A 13546-nucleotide genomic window follows, 5' to 3' on the forward strand; every position below is an offset into this window, starting at 1 on the left:
TTTTCCAGCTAATAATTTATGGAAATTCGATATTTCATGCCAATCACCAGGGACCGCCCGCCCCAAGACTGCAGGGCGCCGAGCCCGGTGGGCCGCCAACAAGCACCAGAAGCACGGGCATTCGGCCTGCTATGGCATGAAGCATTTACTGGTTTCGTTATGACGTTCGCCAGACCCCAGTGCTTGCACCTCCTCGGACAGTTGCTGGATCGAGACACGAACTCGCACCCGCCCCACACCAGCAACGATCTATCTGTTTTGCTGGGTGTCCACCGCGCCGAGGGCTGAGGAGTCGAGTTAAATAGATTAAATGCCTGGCTGTCGTCGTCTGTCGCAGGACGTGTTTTGCTTTCGACCCGGGAACAGCCGTCACCTTCGAACCCCGGAAAATGTTACCGCTGGAGATCGCGCAAGTGTCGGTATTGAGAACTGCTGCTGCATGAGCGCTCGAATTTCCCTTGTGCACTGAAACACCGAAGAGGAGCAAATCTCCAGGAATGCCCTCCCGGCGGAGCTCCAAGGGCCCGGGCAGCTCTCGGCATGGCTGTTTGGAGTGCAGGGCCCGGCGAATCAAGGTTGGTTTTCTTCTTCCATCTGCAATTAGCGCCACTCTCTTTCTCCTCCCTTCATCTCGCCCCGTCTCTGTCAACGGCCTGTCTCTCGATCTCATCTCGCGCCTTTTGCCTCCGCTGCCCAGCGTCATGCGACGACGCTTTAAGGGATCCACCTGCGGCACAGCAGCCCTGCTCCAAATTTCTTATCCTTTGTTCCGATCCCAGCCAAGGGTACTGTAATTCTGCCGATGCATGTGCTAATTGGTCCCTTGCTCAGTGTGGAAAAGAACAGCCGAAGTGTTCATCCTGTCTCAGTCGCAACCTGGCATGCGAGTATATACCCCCCACCTCCTCGCTGCCATGGCGGCCCAAAATCAAGTCCCGTTCATCAACACAGTCTCATCCCCCTTCAGCCAAAGCATCGCCCTCTGTTGCTGTTGACCCTGCTTTCCTGGCCCAGTACGAGGATTTCATGGAGACCTCCCTCACTGTGCCTCCCGCCAAGGAGCTCAATATCGAGGACCTTGAATTGATGGTGCAGTGGTGTACCAAAACATATCGCTCCGTCTCCCGCAATGGCACTGTCGAAAGTATATGGCAGGCTGTCGTACCCAGGGAAGCAACGAGCCATCCATTTCTGATGCATGGCATCCTCGCCCTCTCCGCGCTTCACCTTGCGGTGACTAGCGATGACGACTTGAGAGACCAATATATAGAGGTCTCCAAAGCGCACCAGCGCCAGGCTATGGTTGGCCTGGGTAAAATATCAGGGAAGCTCAAATCACACCACTACAATGCGGCGTTTACACTATCCAACATCATGATGATATTTTCCTTTGCCCTCCCTGAAATCACGGGCCGAACCGTGAGCCACAGCCCCGTGGACGAGATACACCAAGTTTTCCTATCGACCAGGAAGTCGAGGGACGTATTATCCAACGTCACCGATTGCGTGGGAAACGGGGAGCTCAAGATGCTGCTTCAGTACGACACGGCACAGCCGAAGATGCCCGATACGTCGCGGCTAGCGATCATGTCCCTGGCCCAGTTGAACGCAAATTTGGCTCGCAAGGATCCTCACCACGAAAAGGACGTCTATGACACTACAATTAAACATCTGGGCCACTCTTTGGACAAAGTGTCCAGAGGCGGCGAAACAATGATTGTTGCGTTCCAGTGGATCTTTCAGATACCGGCCAAGTATATGGAGCTGTTTCGAAAACGCGAACCATTTGCCCTTGTGATTCTGGCACATTACGCCGTGATCATGCATTTCCTAAGACGACATTGGTGGATGGGCGAATGGAGTCTCAGACTGGTCCAAGAAATTGGACAACACTTGGATCCTAATTGGCGGAATTCGATCACTTGGGTTCTCGATGCCACGAGCTACTACATCCCACCAGTGTGAGAACGGAGACACTCCGATTTCCCACTACCACTAGCAAACATTCATGACCGCTTCGTGGTGAAGCTGGAGCTTGGTCTTTCCACGGACCGACCACCCGTTCGGAGCTGACACTTGACGCCACGTTCCATATCTAGGTCTTATCTGCGTTATGGTCAAACAACTAGCCAAATCGCCGGCATACGAGACACATAACCACGAAAGGCCAATCGAGCCGTGCGTCTCACCCACACTACCTCGTATAAGACCGGGATACGATCGAGGAGCCTTATTGACCCGGTCAAATGATATCCAAAACACGATGTCAAAGCAAAGAAGAATGAAAAGACAAATCTACCGCCAAAGTGATACCAAACCCAACCAGCCAACCAACCAGCCACGACCGGCTTACGAGGAGTTGTATTGTTTGGAAAGGCTCCTCTGGAGGGCCGGTTCTACTCTGTATTCAGACCTCCTTCTATGATCTGAATATGCTGCATATATTGTACCAGTACGGATAGATAGAGCCCATGGGTGTGAAACCTCGAATCAAACCCATGCTGCGGGGGCATGATTAGGAATAATAAATACGTCCTTAAACTTAACCGGAGTATACGGGGATAGAAACCAGTATACATAAAGAGGAGAGGTAGTCAAGAAACTATACTATTCTCATAAGCTCGCCGGGTTTCATTGGAGACAGCGCTTTAGTGTTCTTAAGAGCGAAATTGAATAAATTATTAGGAAATCCTCAGTCAGCGTCCTTCCACGACAGGCAAAACAGACCTTAAAAGGTTGTTGCAGATATTATTGAGGAATATGATACCATGTTTTACTATAACAACCAACCAACCTGAAGCGGATCAAGAATAAGTAATAAGATGGCAGCAGAGTAGAGTGTCGAGCAAGCAAGGCAAGCCTCTAAAACCAAAGAGAAGAAAGCAAAGCAAACCCAAACCACCAGAAATAATAACAGAACCGCCCCCAAAATTCAGTAGTGGTATCAGACAAACGTTCAATTAAACAACCAGCGGATCAATCAATAAACCAGCTCAACAATTCGAGAACTCCCTTAGCTCGCACGTTCATCCTTTACATTCTCATTCCCCTCCTCGATATCCCGCGGCCGATGTTGTTGCTCGCGCTCCGCCCTCGCCGTCACAACCCGACGTAATTGCTCCTCCTCCTCGCGTGCCTTCTTCTCCTCTTCCGCGCTGGGGATATACTGGTTCGCGGCACCACCTGCAAATGCAAACAATATTAGCCTACGAACCGCTATTTATTCCAAAAGACAAGACAAGACAAGACAAAGTATAGACCTACCACGACCGGTATGGTGCGCGCCCTCCTGGATGCGCACAGGCGGAGCCTCAACATCCTGGCTTTCGCGTGCGAGCTCGGGGTGATCGGGGTCATTGTGCATCATGTTTCCTGAGCCGCCGCGGCCGGTGGTGTAGACGTCCTGCTTGATGGTGGGCGTGACGAGGTCCTGCGGGGTTGGGGTTGAGCGGCTTTGGCTGGAGTAGATGTTTCCTGCAGGAACGGGATGTTAGAATTATCAAATTACGTCGAGGCTGCATAATTCATTGCAATGATGAGAGACTCACCGGCGCCGCCGCGGCCGTGGGAAATGTTTCGAGACATTGTCGTGGTAGATGTGTGTGTGTATTGTGTGGTGTGGGGTATGCGACGATGCGGTTGAGAAATTTGCGGCGGGGGGAGATGGACGGGCTTTTTGCCGAGTAAAGTCGTGGGAGGGACGATTATTCGTGATGCGGTAAAGAAGAGTCTATCGCACAGCTGGGAAGAACAGAAGATAATATAGGGAGGACGTTGTCAACAAAGGAGGTCGGACGGAGAGGGCCCGCTTGTCCCAAGCTGAGGCCGATCGAGCGGAGCTTCTGGAATCGATGATGTGACGATGCCAGAACGCAGTGGCGACCGGGCACAACAGAAAACTCTGAACTGTGAATGACTCGTCAGCCAAGGAGCTCCATTTAGGCCTAACATGGGCATGAATCAATTAAACCATCACAGTTTCAGTCCGGTGACGCTGGTTGCGCTATTTTGCTGGTCTTTGCTTGATTTGAGACTTTATGAAGCTCTCACGGTCCCCGCTGCGTTTACCCGCATTCTGACCGCAGGGCTGATGCTCGCTGCAAACAGCAGCATCACTCCCAAACCGGTGAAAGTATGTCTTGGATTAAATAGAGATATATTGAAACCCGCACTTGGATAAAGTTATCTTTATATTCAGGTATATAACACTTTAAGGAAGTTCGACGGGTTTTTGATGCAACAACATTCTTGCTTTACCATAACCCTGGGATGTAATAGGGCTATTCCCGTCACCCATCCCAACAACTCCCATATAGCCACAGAATCCAATATCCATCAATACTTCCCCCTGGACGCCCGTTACTAAAAGGCTAAGGCCTCCTATCCTTCTTCCCACCTCTTCAAAGCTCATCAGCATCTGGCAACGACAAACACTGAGATGAACATACCGCTTAAGATCGGTCTTCCTTTTCATCGAAGTATCCACACTCTTCTCCAGCTTCTCGCATTGGCAGGTGTGGCACGTCCCGCACTTTGGATTCTCTGTCGTCCCTACACAATAGCTTTTCTCCTTGCGTTCTTTCTTACATGCTGCACTTCTAGGTTTCTTGCAGGCGCATTCTTCACGGACGGTTTTCGTGGTTGCGCCGCATTTGAATTTGTTGAGGACGTATTTTTCGTAGCACATCCTGATGAATTTCGATGGGTCGGCTGTCAAAATAGGGACTGGAAGACGGTGTCAGTATTTAAGCCTGGGGTGCTGACGGGTATTTATGGGGTACTTTGAAGATGCTTGAAGCGGAGTTTGTATCAAAAGGGTTTATGCTGAGTCTGGTGTTCAGCCTGGTAATGGCAGCGAACCAGCAGTGCATGTTTGTGTATACAGCCTTTGGCTTCAGTGGCTCAGCAATGATTTGTTGCCTCATACCATTCAAGCTAGTAATAGGATGGCTTTTCACTTGGCAGAGTTGAAAAACATCACCAAGAGTACAGCCTCGCTGGATAGCCGAGTGACAAGCGTTAAGTTGGCAGGGCGCCGCTAGACAGTCCATGGCGAGGCTGTGGACAACCAGCACTTGGCATGTCATCATTCTCGGACAAGGCTTCACCTTCTTTCTCACATCACGTCTTAGAGTAACACGTCTGCCCACTCCCACCTGTATTTCTATGGCAGAAATCGTTGGCCTAGTGTCTGGGGCAATAACGTTGGCTGATGCATCTCACAAAGCAGGCAGCGGAATCCTAGCCCTCAGGCGCCTCTGGAATGATGTCCACGATGTCCCAGACTACATCAACTCTTTGCTCGACAGATTGAGTCTCGTTCATTCAGTTCTGGCGGATTTGAAAGACCAGCTAAGCCGCGATCAAAATATACTGCCCGCGAACAGTGCCATCCAGCTAAGCGTCCAGTACTGCGACAAGGCAATACAGAATCTGGATACTTTGGTGAACGAACTAAAGCAAAATGTTGAAGACAAGGCAAGGCTGAGAAGGAACAAAGCAAGGATCAAAGCGGTTTTCGAAAGGGATCTAATACAGCGCCTTGAGAGAGGATTGCAGGATGCTTTGCAGCTTCTTGGTATTGCCCAACAGACCTACGCTGTGTAAGTTAGCCCTTTGTAGGTCTGCGCGCCTATCTTGTTAACACAATATAGGGCTTTAATGAGACAACAGCCTTCGTTAATCGCGACTCAAATGCCCACCCAGGCTGGGACACTGGCCACGTCCGGAAGTCCCAGTACTACACAGACACTTTCCCCGAGGAAGCATGAGCCCCCATCAGCGACGGAAGCGACATGTAATCTATGTAAACCTACTAATGCCGGTTTCCTTTCTCTTCCGTGGATTTATTCGAGATTTCTTGGAAGCTACACATCAAAGTCTTCGTTCGTTAACTCCACTGGACTCTCGGCTCCAGCTGAAGAGAGTCAGGATTCCTCCGATTTGACTATACTTTAGCAATTGGCTAACTTCAAGCAGCATATCGTGCTCGAGTTCAGCTCCCATCATGGCTTGCGCGATCCGTGTGGGATATCTGCGCAAAGCGAGCTAGCAATGGATGGACATACTCCCTACGACATTGGACGATCAGACCAGAGAGAACTGAAATATTTGAAACAGCTTTTGAAGGCGACCTTGCAAGTGTTGTCCAAATATTCGATGACCGGGCAGGGTCTTTGTACGACCGAGATCCGCAAGGTTGGACCTTGCTCCACGTAAGCATCAACACAGAAAAGCCAACCACAGCAGCTAAGTGATATATATCTAGTATGCTGCATTCCATGGCAATCTCGAAAAGGTCACCTACCTGATGCAAAAGGGCTTGAGCATCCACGAGACGAACAACGACGGAAGCAGCCCGCTATATTACCTCTGTCGAAACGCCGACCAAGCAACCGAGGTCTTAAGCACCTACCGGTTCCTAAAATCAGCAGAGGATCTAACAGATGCTGCTAATACGGTATTCTTTTCCATCCGGAGTGGTGCGTCTCACCAGAAAAGCACCCTGCACAGGTTCATATGGAGTGTACCAGGCCTGCTGGATCTCGTGCTTGATGAGTTCCATTCAGTGCCCCTAGAGTCCCGGTTCAAGTCTATCATCTGGCGATACGTCGATCCAAAAGTCCTTCTTGATACGATCGTACGAGAGAATCTAATAGACGCGGAGATTTTTCGTCAACAACTGCACGCCGACCCAACAAGATCACTACATGAATTCGCTAAGGTGTACTTCCAGAATGTCCCTGGCGGCCCCAACGCCGAGGACCAGGTTGTGCACCAGCTAGAAACGGCCTTCGAAGACTGGAGGGAGCTTGCTCGTTGGCTATTTCAAGGAATCGCCTCTGAAGATCTCAGCCGGCAGGGTAATGATTCCTGGGAGGCTACAACGCCGTTATTTGCAGGGTTGCTTGGCTGCGGGTGGGAGATTCCTTGCTCGCCCTGGGAACTGAGACGTAATAAACGGCGCCTTGATGCTGCTATTTCGTTTTGGTTGGAAGATTTGAAGAGCGCAGGGGTTGATCTGAAGAAATACGGGAAATGGGAACGGACGATGTTTCGCGAGAGTTACATGTTGCGAACTGCTCGCTGGGAGAGATTGGGATGTGGTGGAGGTGATGAGGGTAATGGACAGGGGCCGATACTGGTCTCTATACAATCGGGTCCTTGTCCTGGAGATTGGGAGCTTGTACTCGACAGTTTCGGAGAGACTTTTGTAGGGGCGTTCTTTGAATGGGCCGAGTCTAAGCGGCCTTTGATGCCGGGGTCGTGGGATGAGGATGACGTAGATTGACTGGTGTAAATTGCCATTTACCTTTCATAGCACATCGCTGCATTAGTCCCTAGGGATTCCCAGACTCTGCTATTATAAGTAGCAGTAACAGCCGTCACATCGTCGCCCGCTGGGTACACCCCAGTGATAGAGGATTGGTCTGTCAAGATAATATCAATTCCAGCAAAAGCTGGTCACAGTGCTGACTTAAACTGAAACAACGTGATTCAGATGAAAGGCGGCTTTGAGGCGCAGCCTGTCGATCGGACGGCGAGGGAGACAAGGATGTGTCGGAGTGGAATGGGTGGCCTTAAGAAAGACGGGTTAAGTCTACAACCAATCGTTCACTCAGGTAACTGCCCGTTCAGCATGATGAGACACCATTTCGTTGAATGCCAGTTTAGCAGAATCCGAATAAACAAAATTCGTTGGTCAAATTGACATTCGTAATATGTACTTCGTTAGATTATCTATAGATCAGTTATATAGGTACAATAGAATAGGCGGTAGAGTATCATTCTTCGTAGGCTTTTTCAAATCCCATACTCCATACCCCATGTGCTCCTTGTACTGGATGTGGTCCCTTGCGAAAGTGCTTCCTCTTCTCCTTGAACGAAGCAGCACCTACATGCTGCATCTGGGAAGGCACTATCACCAGCCGGTCCAGTTCATTGGCATTCGCCATCCGCTCAATCACAGTGTCCACCGCATATGGTCGCGAGCTCGGCAAGTTTTCCATGTAATCGATAAGCTTGGGGACATTCTCGCGGGGAAATAGAAGCGCTTGGGAACAGCACCCGTGGCTGTTCATCAGGTGGATACCGGGCCTCATGGGTAGCACCGTGACTCTACCGGCGAGGAAGTATAGGATGATGAGCAGAGGTACGCACACGAAACATAGGACACCAATGAATGTGTTGTTTAGAATGCCCTGTGCCGGTCGGATCGACCGACGGCTCTGGACGCCTATAAAGGCGACCGCTGCGACAAGCCCAATACTCCATGACAAGTAAATGTACCAGTTTTGCGAGTTCCACCCGAGAAATTTTTCAGTATAGAAGAGCCGGACGTACAGCCAGTCCTTGATGGAGCCGTTGCTGCGCCATGACTGGATCGTTTTGACGCTCTGCATGGTGTGGTTATACCACTCACGCTGTGCGACCACGTCGTCCTCCATCATCAATATCCATGGCGCTTGGGTATCTTCGTAGCATGACTTGAGCGACAGACTATAATCAATTATCGACTTGCGCTTTATGTCCTTCCTTTGCTCCATGCGACTGATTTTCCATAATGGAGCATCGAAGCTATCGTAGGTGAGGATGCGATCGACAACTTTGGGAAGCCAGGGTAGGTTGTAGTCTGGGTGGTCGGTGGGGGAGGTCAAGGCAAACAGAACATGGACGGTGATGCTTGCGCGTTGTTCTTCGGTCAAATTGTCGAGGATCGAAGCGACAGTGACATCGATTTTCTGCTCGAGCGGGCGCCTTACCGTGACGACTCCGACACAAAGTGAAGCATCGTCAGAGGGCGTGGTGAAATTTCGCGAGGGATGCGCGGGATCATTGAAGGATTGATTGTACGCGTGGAGGTAATCCAACGATTCATCGATTCTTTGCACGCTGTATCCGGGACGGTATCCTTCATCTGGCTGAAAGAAAAACGAGCCGGGGTCTCGAGCAGACCGGAAACGAGAGACGAAGAGCAGAAAGATGTAAAAGAAGGCGAACGCGATGAGGAAGAGCCTCTGCTTCCTGGTGAAGAGAGTCATCTGGCACTGAGCATTTTTGGGGGGTGGAGGAATCGCCCCGCAAAATTCAATGGCTGGGAGGGTCCAATATAAAAGAAGAGGAAGAGGGAGAGGAGAGGATTCCAAAATCTGGCGCGCCCTCGTCCGATTCGACAGTGTCGAAGAGTTTCTTCAGTCTCACCTCTGAAGCTGCTTGGCCCCCAAAGAATTGAGTGCGAGAGTCCAGGGTGGACGATCTGCAAGCCTCGTCAGCGAAGACCTGACAGGGTCGTGGGCGCTGATTGGACGAGGCCGTGTCTTTTCAGGGCCCGTCCCAGCAGGGCTCAGGGCCAAGCACTTCCCACATGGGCCCAGTTGCGTGTGGAGCTTAAACCACCCATCCGCCCTGCCGCCCTGCTGGTCCACAGTGAGCAGTCGCTCGATCCGATGGAGATGCTTCACGGTCGTCGTTTTGACCCAACTTTTCTTTTTTGTGGGAGACCGAACGGCCAGAAATTCGTCCGCAGTGGTCGGAAGTTTGGTTTGAGATTATTCAACGCCACTTCCTTGGTCTCATCTGTCGCTCGTTTTGGCACTTGAATCGCCAATGGAAGTTCGTATTAAGTGGGCCTTGTCTGGCTAAGCCTCAAAAATCATCGGCGCAGGCCGCACTGCGACACGGGGTTTGCACTGTTTGAAGGCGTGCCTGCGCGACGCCCAGATGACATCAATTCGTTGATAGATGCGCTTATTGCCAAAGTAGGCCTAATGAGACCGTTAGTATACATGCATGTCTTACAATTTCTAAAGACTACTTATAAATGAGCGCCGATTTAGGTAGTATGGAGTTTCGCGTCTTCCCAAACACGAGTCCGTAACGAGCGCCTATTACTCCAACAGTTTTTAAATTTACAGATGATACATGCGAGTTTTATTTCTATTATTAGTAGCACTCTATTAGACAGCTAGTCTATGAGAACCGACATATGAGTTATAGGTACATCTTCAACAAGCGTATTAGTGTCACGTGCTGGCGGGGAAAATAATCCTGATGGTGGCTGACGATAATTTCACCTCTTTCATCGCTCAACATATCAAAACCATAAATATCCTACGTATGGAATCATGGGCTCAAAATCTCCCGAATACGATGGCCATAAGGGCCAAGGTAAACTGATATCCCTTTCCCCCCAGTGAGTTAGGCTAATTGCACCACAGACAACTCGAATGGGCCCATCGAGTCGCCCACGGGTGGCATGCCACGGGGTGAGATGCACACGACGGATGGGGATGGTACCCTCGGAGATAGTGACGAAGGGGACGACGACGAAGCGCACCCGGCCGCGTTAACCAATGGAACTACGAACGGCCAGAAAAAGAAGAGAAAACCCAAGAAGAAGAGCAAGAAGAAGGCTTCCAAGAAGCAATCTTCGCCGCCTAGGGTCCCACTCTCTCAACTATTCCCGCAGGGAAATTATCCTGTCGGTGAAGTTCAGCACTATGAGCCTGACGTGGAGAACACTTCACGGACGACAGCCGAGGAGCTGCGCTACATGTCCTACCGCCACCTTGAGGACGATTCATTTCTCGATGACTACCGAAAGGCTGCGGAGGTCCATCGCCAGGTCCGAAAGTGGACGCAGGAGCATGTTAAGCCAGGACAGGGCCTGATGAGCATTGCCGAGGACATTGATGACGGTGTGCGGGCACTGCTTGGCCATGCTGGTCTGGAGCCTGGAGACAGTCTCAAAGCTGGATTAGGCTTCCCGACGGGCTTGTCGCTGAACAATGTCGTTGCGCACTACACGCCCAATCCCGGGCAGAAGGATATTACTCTGCAGTCGAGCGATGTGATGAAAGTCGATTTTGGTGTTCACATCAACGGGTGGATTGTGGACAGTGCGTTCACCATGAGTTTTGATCCAGTATACGACAATCTTCTGGCGGCAGTCAAAGATGCCACCAATACCGGTCTAAAGGCAAGATCTGAGGTACCAAAACTGAAATGCAACGCTAACACCATGTAGAACGCGGGAATCGATGTCCGTATCAGCGATGTTAGCGCAGCCATCCAAGAGGCCATGGAAAGCTACGAAGTTGAAATCGGAGGCAAAACATTCCCCGTGAAGCCGGTGCGGAGCATCACTGGTCACGATATAAAACAGTATCGCATCCATGGTGGGAAGTCGATTCCGTTTGTCAAAAACTCAGATCAGACCAAGATGGAAGAAGGAGAAATTTTCGCCATTGAAACCTTTGGAAGCACCGGCCGAGGTGTTACATATGAAGACGTACGTGGACTGGAGACCAATTATCGTGGATGTAATGCTCACTCGTCTATAGGTTGGTGTTTACGGCTATGGAAAGTCGTATGACGCTCCTCGCAATGTGTCTTTGCCTTTGGCTTCCGCAAGGTCCTTGTACAAGACAATCAATGAAAACTTTGGAACCATTGTTTTCTGTCGCCGTTATCTGGACCGCCTAGGTTTGAAGCGGTACCTAGCTGGCGTAGGTTTCCTTCCACCACAAATCCCGCAATTTCTAACAGGGATACAGATGAACACGCTTGTACAGCACGGGGTTGTTGATGTCTACGCCCCTCTTGTCGATGTCAAGGGGTCGTACTCGGCGCAGTTTGAACACGTATGTTTCCTTTTGTTTCGATGGCAACACGGACTAATGATGATAGACTGTTTTGCTGCGAGAGTCAAACAAGGAAGTTATTAGTCGTGGAGACGACTATTGAGTCTTGTGTTCAAGACTCCAGCTAACTTAACGTTTTCTGAAGAGTAGTTCAACACTTACTCTACACTTTCTGATTGTTTGCTACCGACCATGTTCCCTCCTTAGCTTTGTCAATCTCAATACAAGAATCAGGAGAATCAGGGTTCGAAATTTTGATTATAATATCCTGCTCATTTCTTTTGCTGTGCGAAGAAAATGTAACTCATAACAACCTATCATAAAACTCATAGAGGTCGGTTTGAGGCTTCTCCGCATGTGCGGGGTACCCCAAACGTGTAGCCGCCATACCGAGGTTCCGGTTCCTCCACCGTAGCTTTCAGGCTGCCGATTACAATTCAAGAGCTTCATTATTTGAGCCGACGGCTGTCAAACATGAAGCCGAGATTACTGATAAGAGGGCTGTGTCGTTAATTCTTTCGTCTTTCATATAACCTTGTCGATACTGGCCCAACCTTTCGACTACAATCCAAGATCTCCCTTGTCACATCAAGCCCCGTAATCAACAAAACTAACAGCAACGATGTATTTCAGCCCACCGCCCGTCGAGATCCCCTCGTCCTATGAGTCTCTCCCAACAAGACATATCAAGGTCTCGCATTACCCAGTGGGATCTTCGGCCGCAACCCCCGTCGTGATCGTTACGCTGAACAGGCCCGAAAAGCGCAATGCTTTCACACAGGACATGGCCGAGGACCTGGAGAAGGTCTTCAATCTGTTCGACCTCGATGAGCGCGTTCGGGCTATTGTTTTAACTGGCGCCGGGAACACTTTTTGCGCCGGCGCAGATTTGGATATCGGATTCCGGGCCTTGGAGCCGAGAGCAAAGGACCACAGGGATAGGTTAGTCCCCGCTTCTGCCTGATTCCATGAAATGGTCATATAAAAGAGCTTGGTTAGCTGACTGGTTCTGATTCGTTCGATATCAGCGGCGGTCGCGTTGCCCTCGCAGTGCACAAGTGCCGCAAGCCCACCATCGCTGCCATGCAGGGCTCAGCCGTTGGAGTCGGAATGACCATGGTTCTACCTGCTGCCGTTAGGTACAGTTGTTCCCTTCAGTCCGAGCAATAAAGCAAGCCCTAACAGGGTGCTACCAGGATCGCACACGAAACAAGCAAATACGGCTTCGTCTTCGCCCGCCGCGGTATAACAATGGAGTCGTGCTCCTCCTACTTCCTTCCGCGGCTAATCGGGCATTCGCGCGCAAACTACCTCGTCTCAACGGGTGCTGTGTTCCCATCTACATCCCCTCATTTCGGAGGCCTCTTCGCCGAGACGATGCCCGAACAGACACAGGTCCTCCCCCGTGCTTTAGCTCTGGCAACCGAGATTGCGGAAAACGTCAGCCCGCAGGCCGCAGCGCTTAACCGGGAGCTGATGTGGCGCGGCCCTGAATCTGCGGAGGAGGCGCATATTCTTGAGTCTGAAGTTATCTATCATCGGTTTATTTCTCCGTACGTTTGTTTGTTTTCATTGAATTTGAATGCTTTAAGGGGTATAGTGCTGACTGTCTTTCTTTCTCTGTATAGGGACCAGAAGGAAGGTGTTACGGCCTTCTTTGAGAAGAGGAAGCCGAATTTCACTGGGGACGTGACGAAGAGTCAGCCGGGGGGTTACCCTTGGTGGGCTGATGTGAATATTGACCCTCCAAGTGCGGTTAAGGGTTCAAAGCTATAAATTCATTCTCCCGGAGGAATGTCGTTGAAGATTTATAAGTGCTTACGGCACAATTTGAGTATGTATATATTGGGATCTCATGAGACAGTAATTCCTCACAGTCGCTTTTAGCGTAGCCCTAGTGCAAA

General features: G+C 50.5%; 7 protein-coding genes across 7 annotated transcripts; 4 read left to right on the forward strand and 3 right to left on the reverse strand.

The window, feature by feature from the left end:
* Window positions 1–540: 540 nt before the first annotated feature.
* ASPVEDRAFT_118948 (uncharacterized protein) lies at window positions 541–1965 on the forward strand (the record flags this gene model as incomplete). The annotated part of the gene is made up of 2 exons (XM_040805654.1): window positions 541–575; window positions 870–1965. The coding sequence occupies 2 exons, from the start codon at window positions 541–543 to the stop codon at window positions 1963–1965; spliced, it is 1131 nt and encodes a 376-aa protein (XP_040662164.1).
* A 1048-nt stretch (window positions 1966–3013) lies between these two features.
* Window positions 3014–3585, reverse strand: ASPVEDRAFT_78176 (DUF3602 domain-containing protein; the record flags this gene model as incomplete). The annotated part of the gene is made up of 3 exons (XM_040816498.1): window positions 3014–3183; window positions 3265–3474; window positions 3549–3585. 3 exons carry the CDS (start codon window positions 3583–3585, stop codon window positions 3014–3016), a joined length of 417 nt encoding a protein of 138 aa, XP_040662165.1.
* A 732-nt stretch (window positions 3586–4317) lies between these two features.
* Window positions 4318–4999, reverse strand: ASPVEDRAFT_35797 (uncharacterized protein). Its single transcript, XM_040811074.1, has 3 exons — window positions 4784–4999; window positions 4449–4727; window positions 4318–4398 (listed from the first exon to the last, which is right to left on the reverse strand). The coding sequence occupies exons 2-3, from the start codon at window positions 4685–4687 to the stop codon at window positions 4371–4373; spliced, it is 267 nt and encodes an 88-aa protein (XP_040662166.1). The 5' UTR covers window positions 4688–4727; window positions 4784–4999; the 3' UTR covers window positions 4318–4370.
* Window positions 4867–7396, forward strand: ASPVEDRAFT_236851 (uncharacterized protein). Its single transcript, XM_040809572.1, has 4 exons — window positions 4867–5603; window positions 5655–5926; window positions 5980–6215; window positions 6269–7396. Exons 1-4 carry the CDS (start codon window positions 5050–5052, stop codon window positions 7289–7291), a joined length of 2085 nt encoding a protein of 694 aa, XP_040662167.1. The 5' UTR covers window positions 4867–5049; the 3' UTR covers window positions 7292–7396.
* Window positions 7397–7692: 296 nt separating this feature from the next.
* On the reverse strand, window positions 7693–9461 carry ASPVEDRAFT_35798 (uncharacterized protein). Its single transcript, XM_040811075.1, has one exon. The coding sequence runs from the start codon at window positions 9039–9041 to the stop codon at window positions 7785–7787; it is 1257 nt and encodes a 418-aa protein (XP_040662168.1). The 5' UTR covers window positions 9042–9461; the 3' UTR covers window positions 7693–7784.
* A 577-nt stretch (window positions 9462–10038) lies between these two features.
* Window positions 10039–12070, forward strand: ASPVEDRAFT_35800 (putative methionine aminopeptidase, type II). The gene is made up of 6 exons (XM_040811076.1): window positions 10039–10167; window positions 10218–10978; window positions 11027–11290; window positions 11343–11507; window positions 11556–11642; window positions 11689–12070. The coding sequence occupies exons 1-6, from the start codon at window positions 10125–10127 to the stop codon at window positions 11743–11745; spliced, it is 1377 nt and encodes a 458-aa protein (XP_040662169.1). The 5' UTR covers window positions 10039–10124; the 3' UTR covers window positions 11746–12070.
* A 194-nt stretch (window positions 12071–12264) lies between these two features.
* Window positions 12265–13418, forward strand: ASPVEDRAFT_78181 (enoyl-CoA hydratase/isomerase family protein; the record flags this gene model as incomplete). Its single annotated transcript, XM_040816499.1, has 4 exons — window positions 12265–12584; window positions 12671–12781; window positions 12839–13195; window positions 13271–13418. The coding sequence occupies 4 exons, from the start codon at window positions 12265–12267 to the stop codon at window positions 13416–13418; spliced, it is 936 nt and encodes a 311-aa protein (XP_040662170.1).
* Window positions 13419–13546: the final 128 nt, after the last annotated feature.

Source organism: Aspergillus versicolor (assembly GCF_001890125.1).
Source record: "Aspergillus versicolor CBS 583.65 unplaced genomic scaffold ASPVEscaffold_1, whole genome shotgun sequence".
NCBI classification, from domain to species: domain Eukaryota; kingdom Fungi; phylum Ascomycota; class Eurotiomycetes; order Eurotiales; family Aspergillaceae; genus Aspergillus; species Aspergillus versicolor.

What these genes read in the sequence shown, in the direction of transcription:
- ASPVEDRAFT_35798 (XM_040811075.1), bottom strand. Translation starts at nt 9,041, where the DNA reads ATGACTCTCTTCACCAGGAAGCAGAGGCTCTTCCTCATCGCGTTCGCC.
- ASPVEDRAFT_236851 (XM_040809572.1), top strand. Translation starts at nt 5,050, where the DNA reads ATGGCGAGGCTGTGGACAACCAGCACTTGGCATGTCATCATTCTCGGA. An exon ending in CTCGGCTCCAGCTGAAGAGA is followed by an intron (nt 5,927 to 5,979) that starts GTCAGGATTCCT and finishes AACTTCAAGCAG; the next exon opens with CATATCGTGCTCGAGTTCAG. An exon ending in AAGGTTGGACCTTGCTCCAC is followed by an intron (nt 6,216 to 6,268) that starts GTAAGCATCAAC and finishes ATATATATCTAG; the next exon opens with TATGCTGCATTCCATGGCAA.
- ASPVEDRAFT_35797 (XM_040811074.1), bottom strand. Translation starts at nt 4,687, where the DNA reads ATGTGCTACGAAAAATACGTCCTCAACAAATTCAAATGCGGCGCAACC. An exon ending in AGGAAGACCGATCTTAAGCG is followed by an intron (nt 4,399 to 4,448) that starts GTATGTTCATCT and finishes TGAGCTTTGAAG; the next exon opens with AGGTGGGAAGAAGGATAGGA.
- ASPVEDRAFT_35800 (XM_040811076.1), top strand. Translation starts at nt 10,125, where the DNA reads ATGGGCTCAAAATCTCCCGAATACGATGGCCATAAGGGCCAAG. An exon ending in CGATGGCCATAAGGGCCAAG is followed by an intron (nt 10,168 to 10,217) that starts GTAAACTGATAT and finishes ATTGCACCACAG; the next exon opens with ACAACTCGAATGGGCCCATC. An exon ending in ACTCGGCGCAGTTTGAACAC is followed by an intron (nt 11,643 to 11,688) that starts GTATGTTTCCTT and finishes TAATGATGATAG; the next exon opens with ACTGTTTTGCTGCGAGAGTC.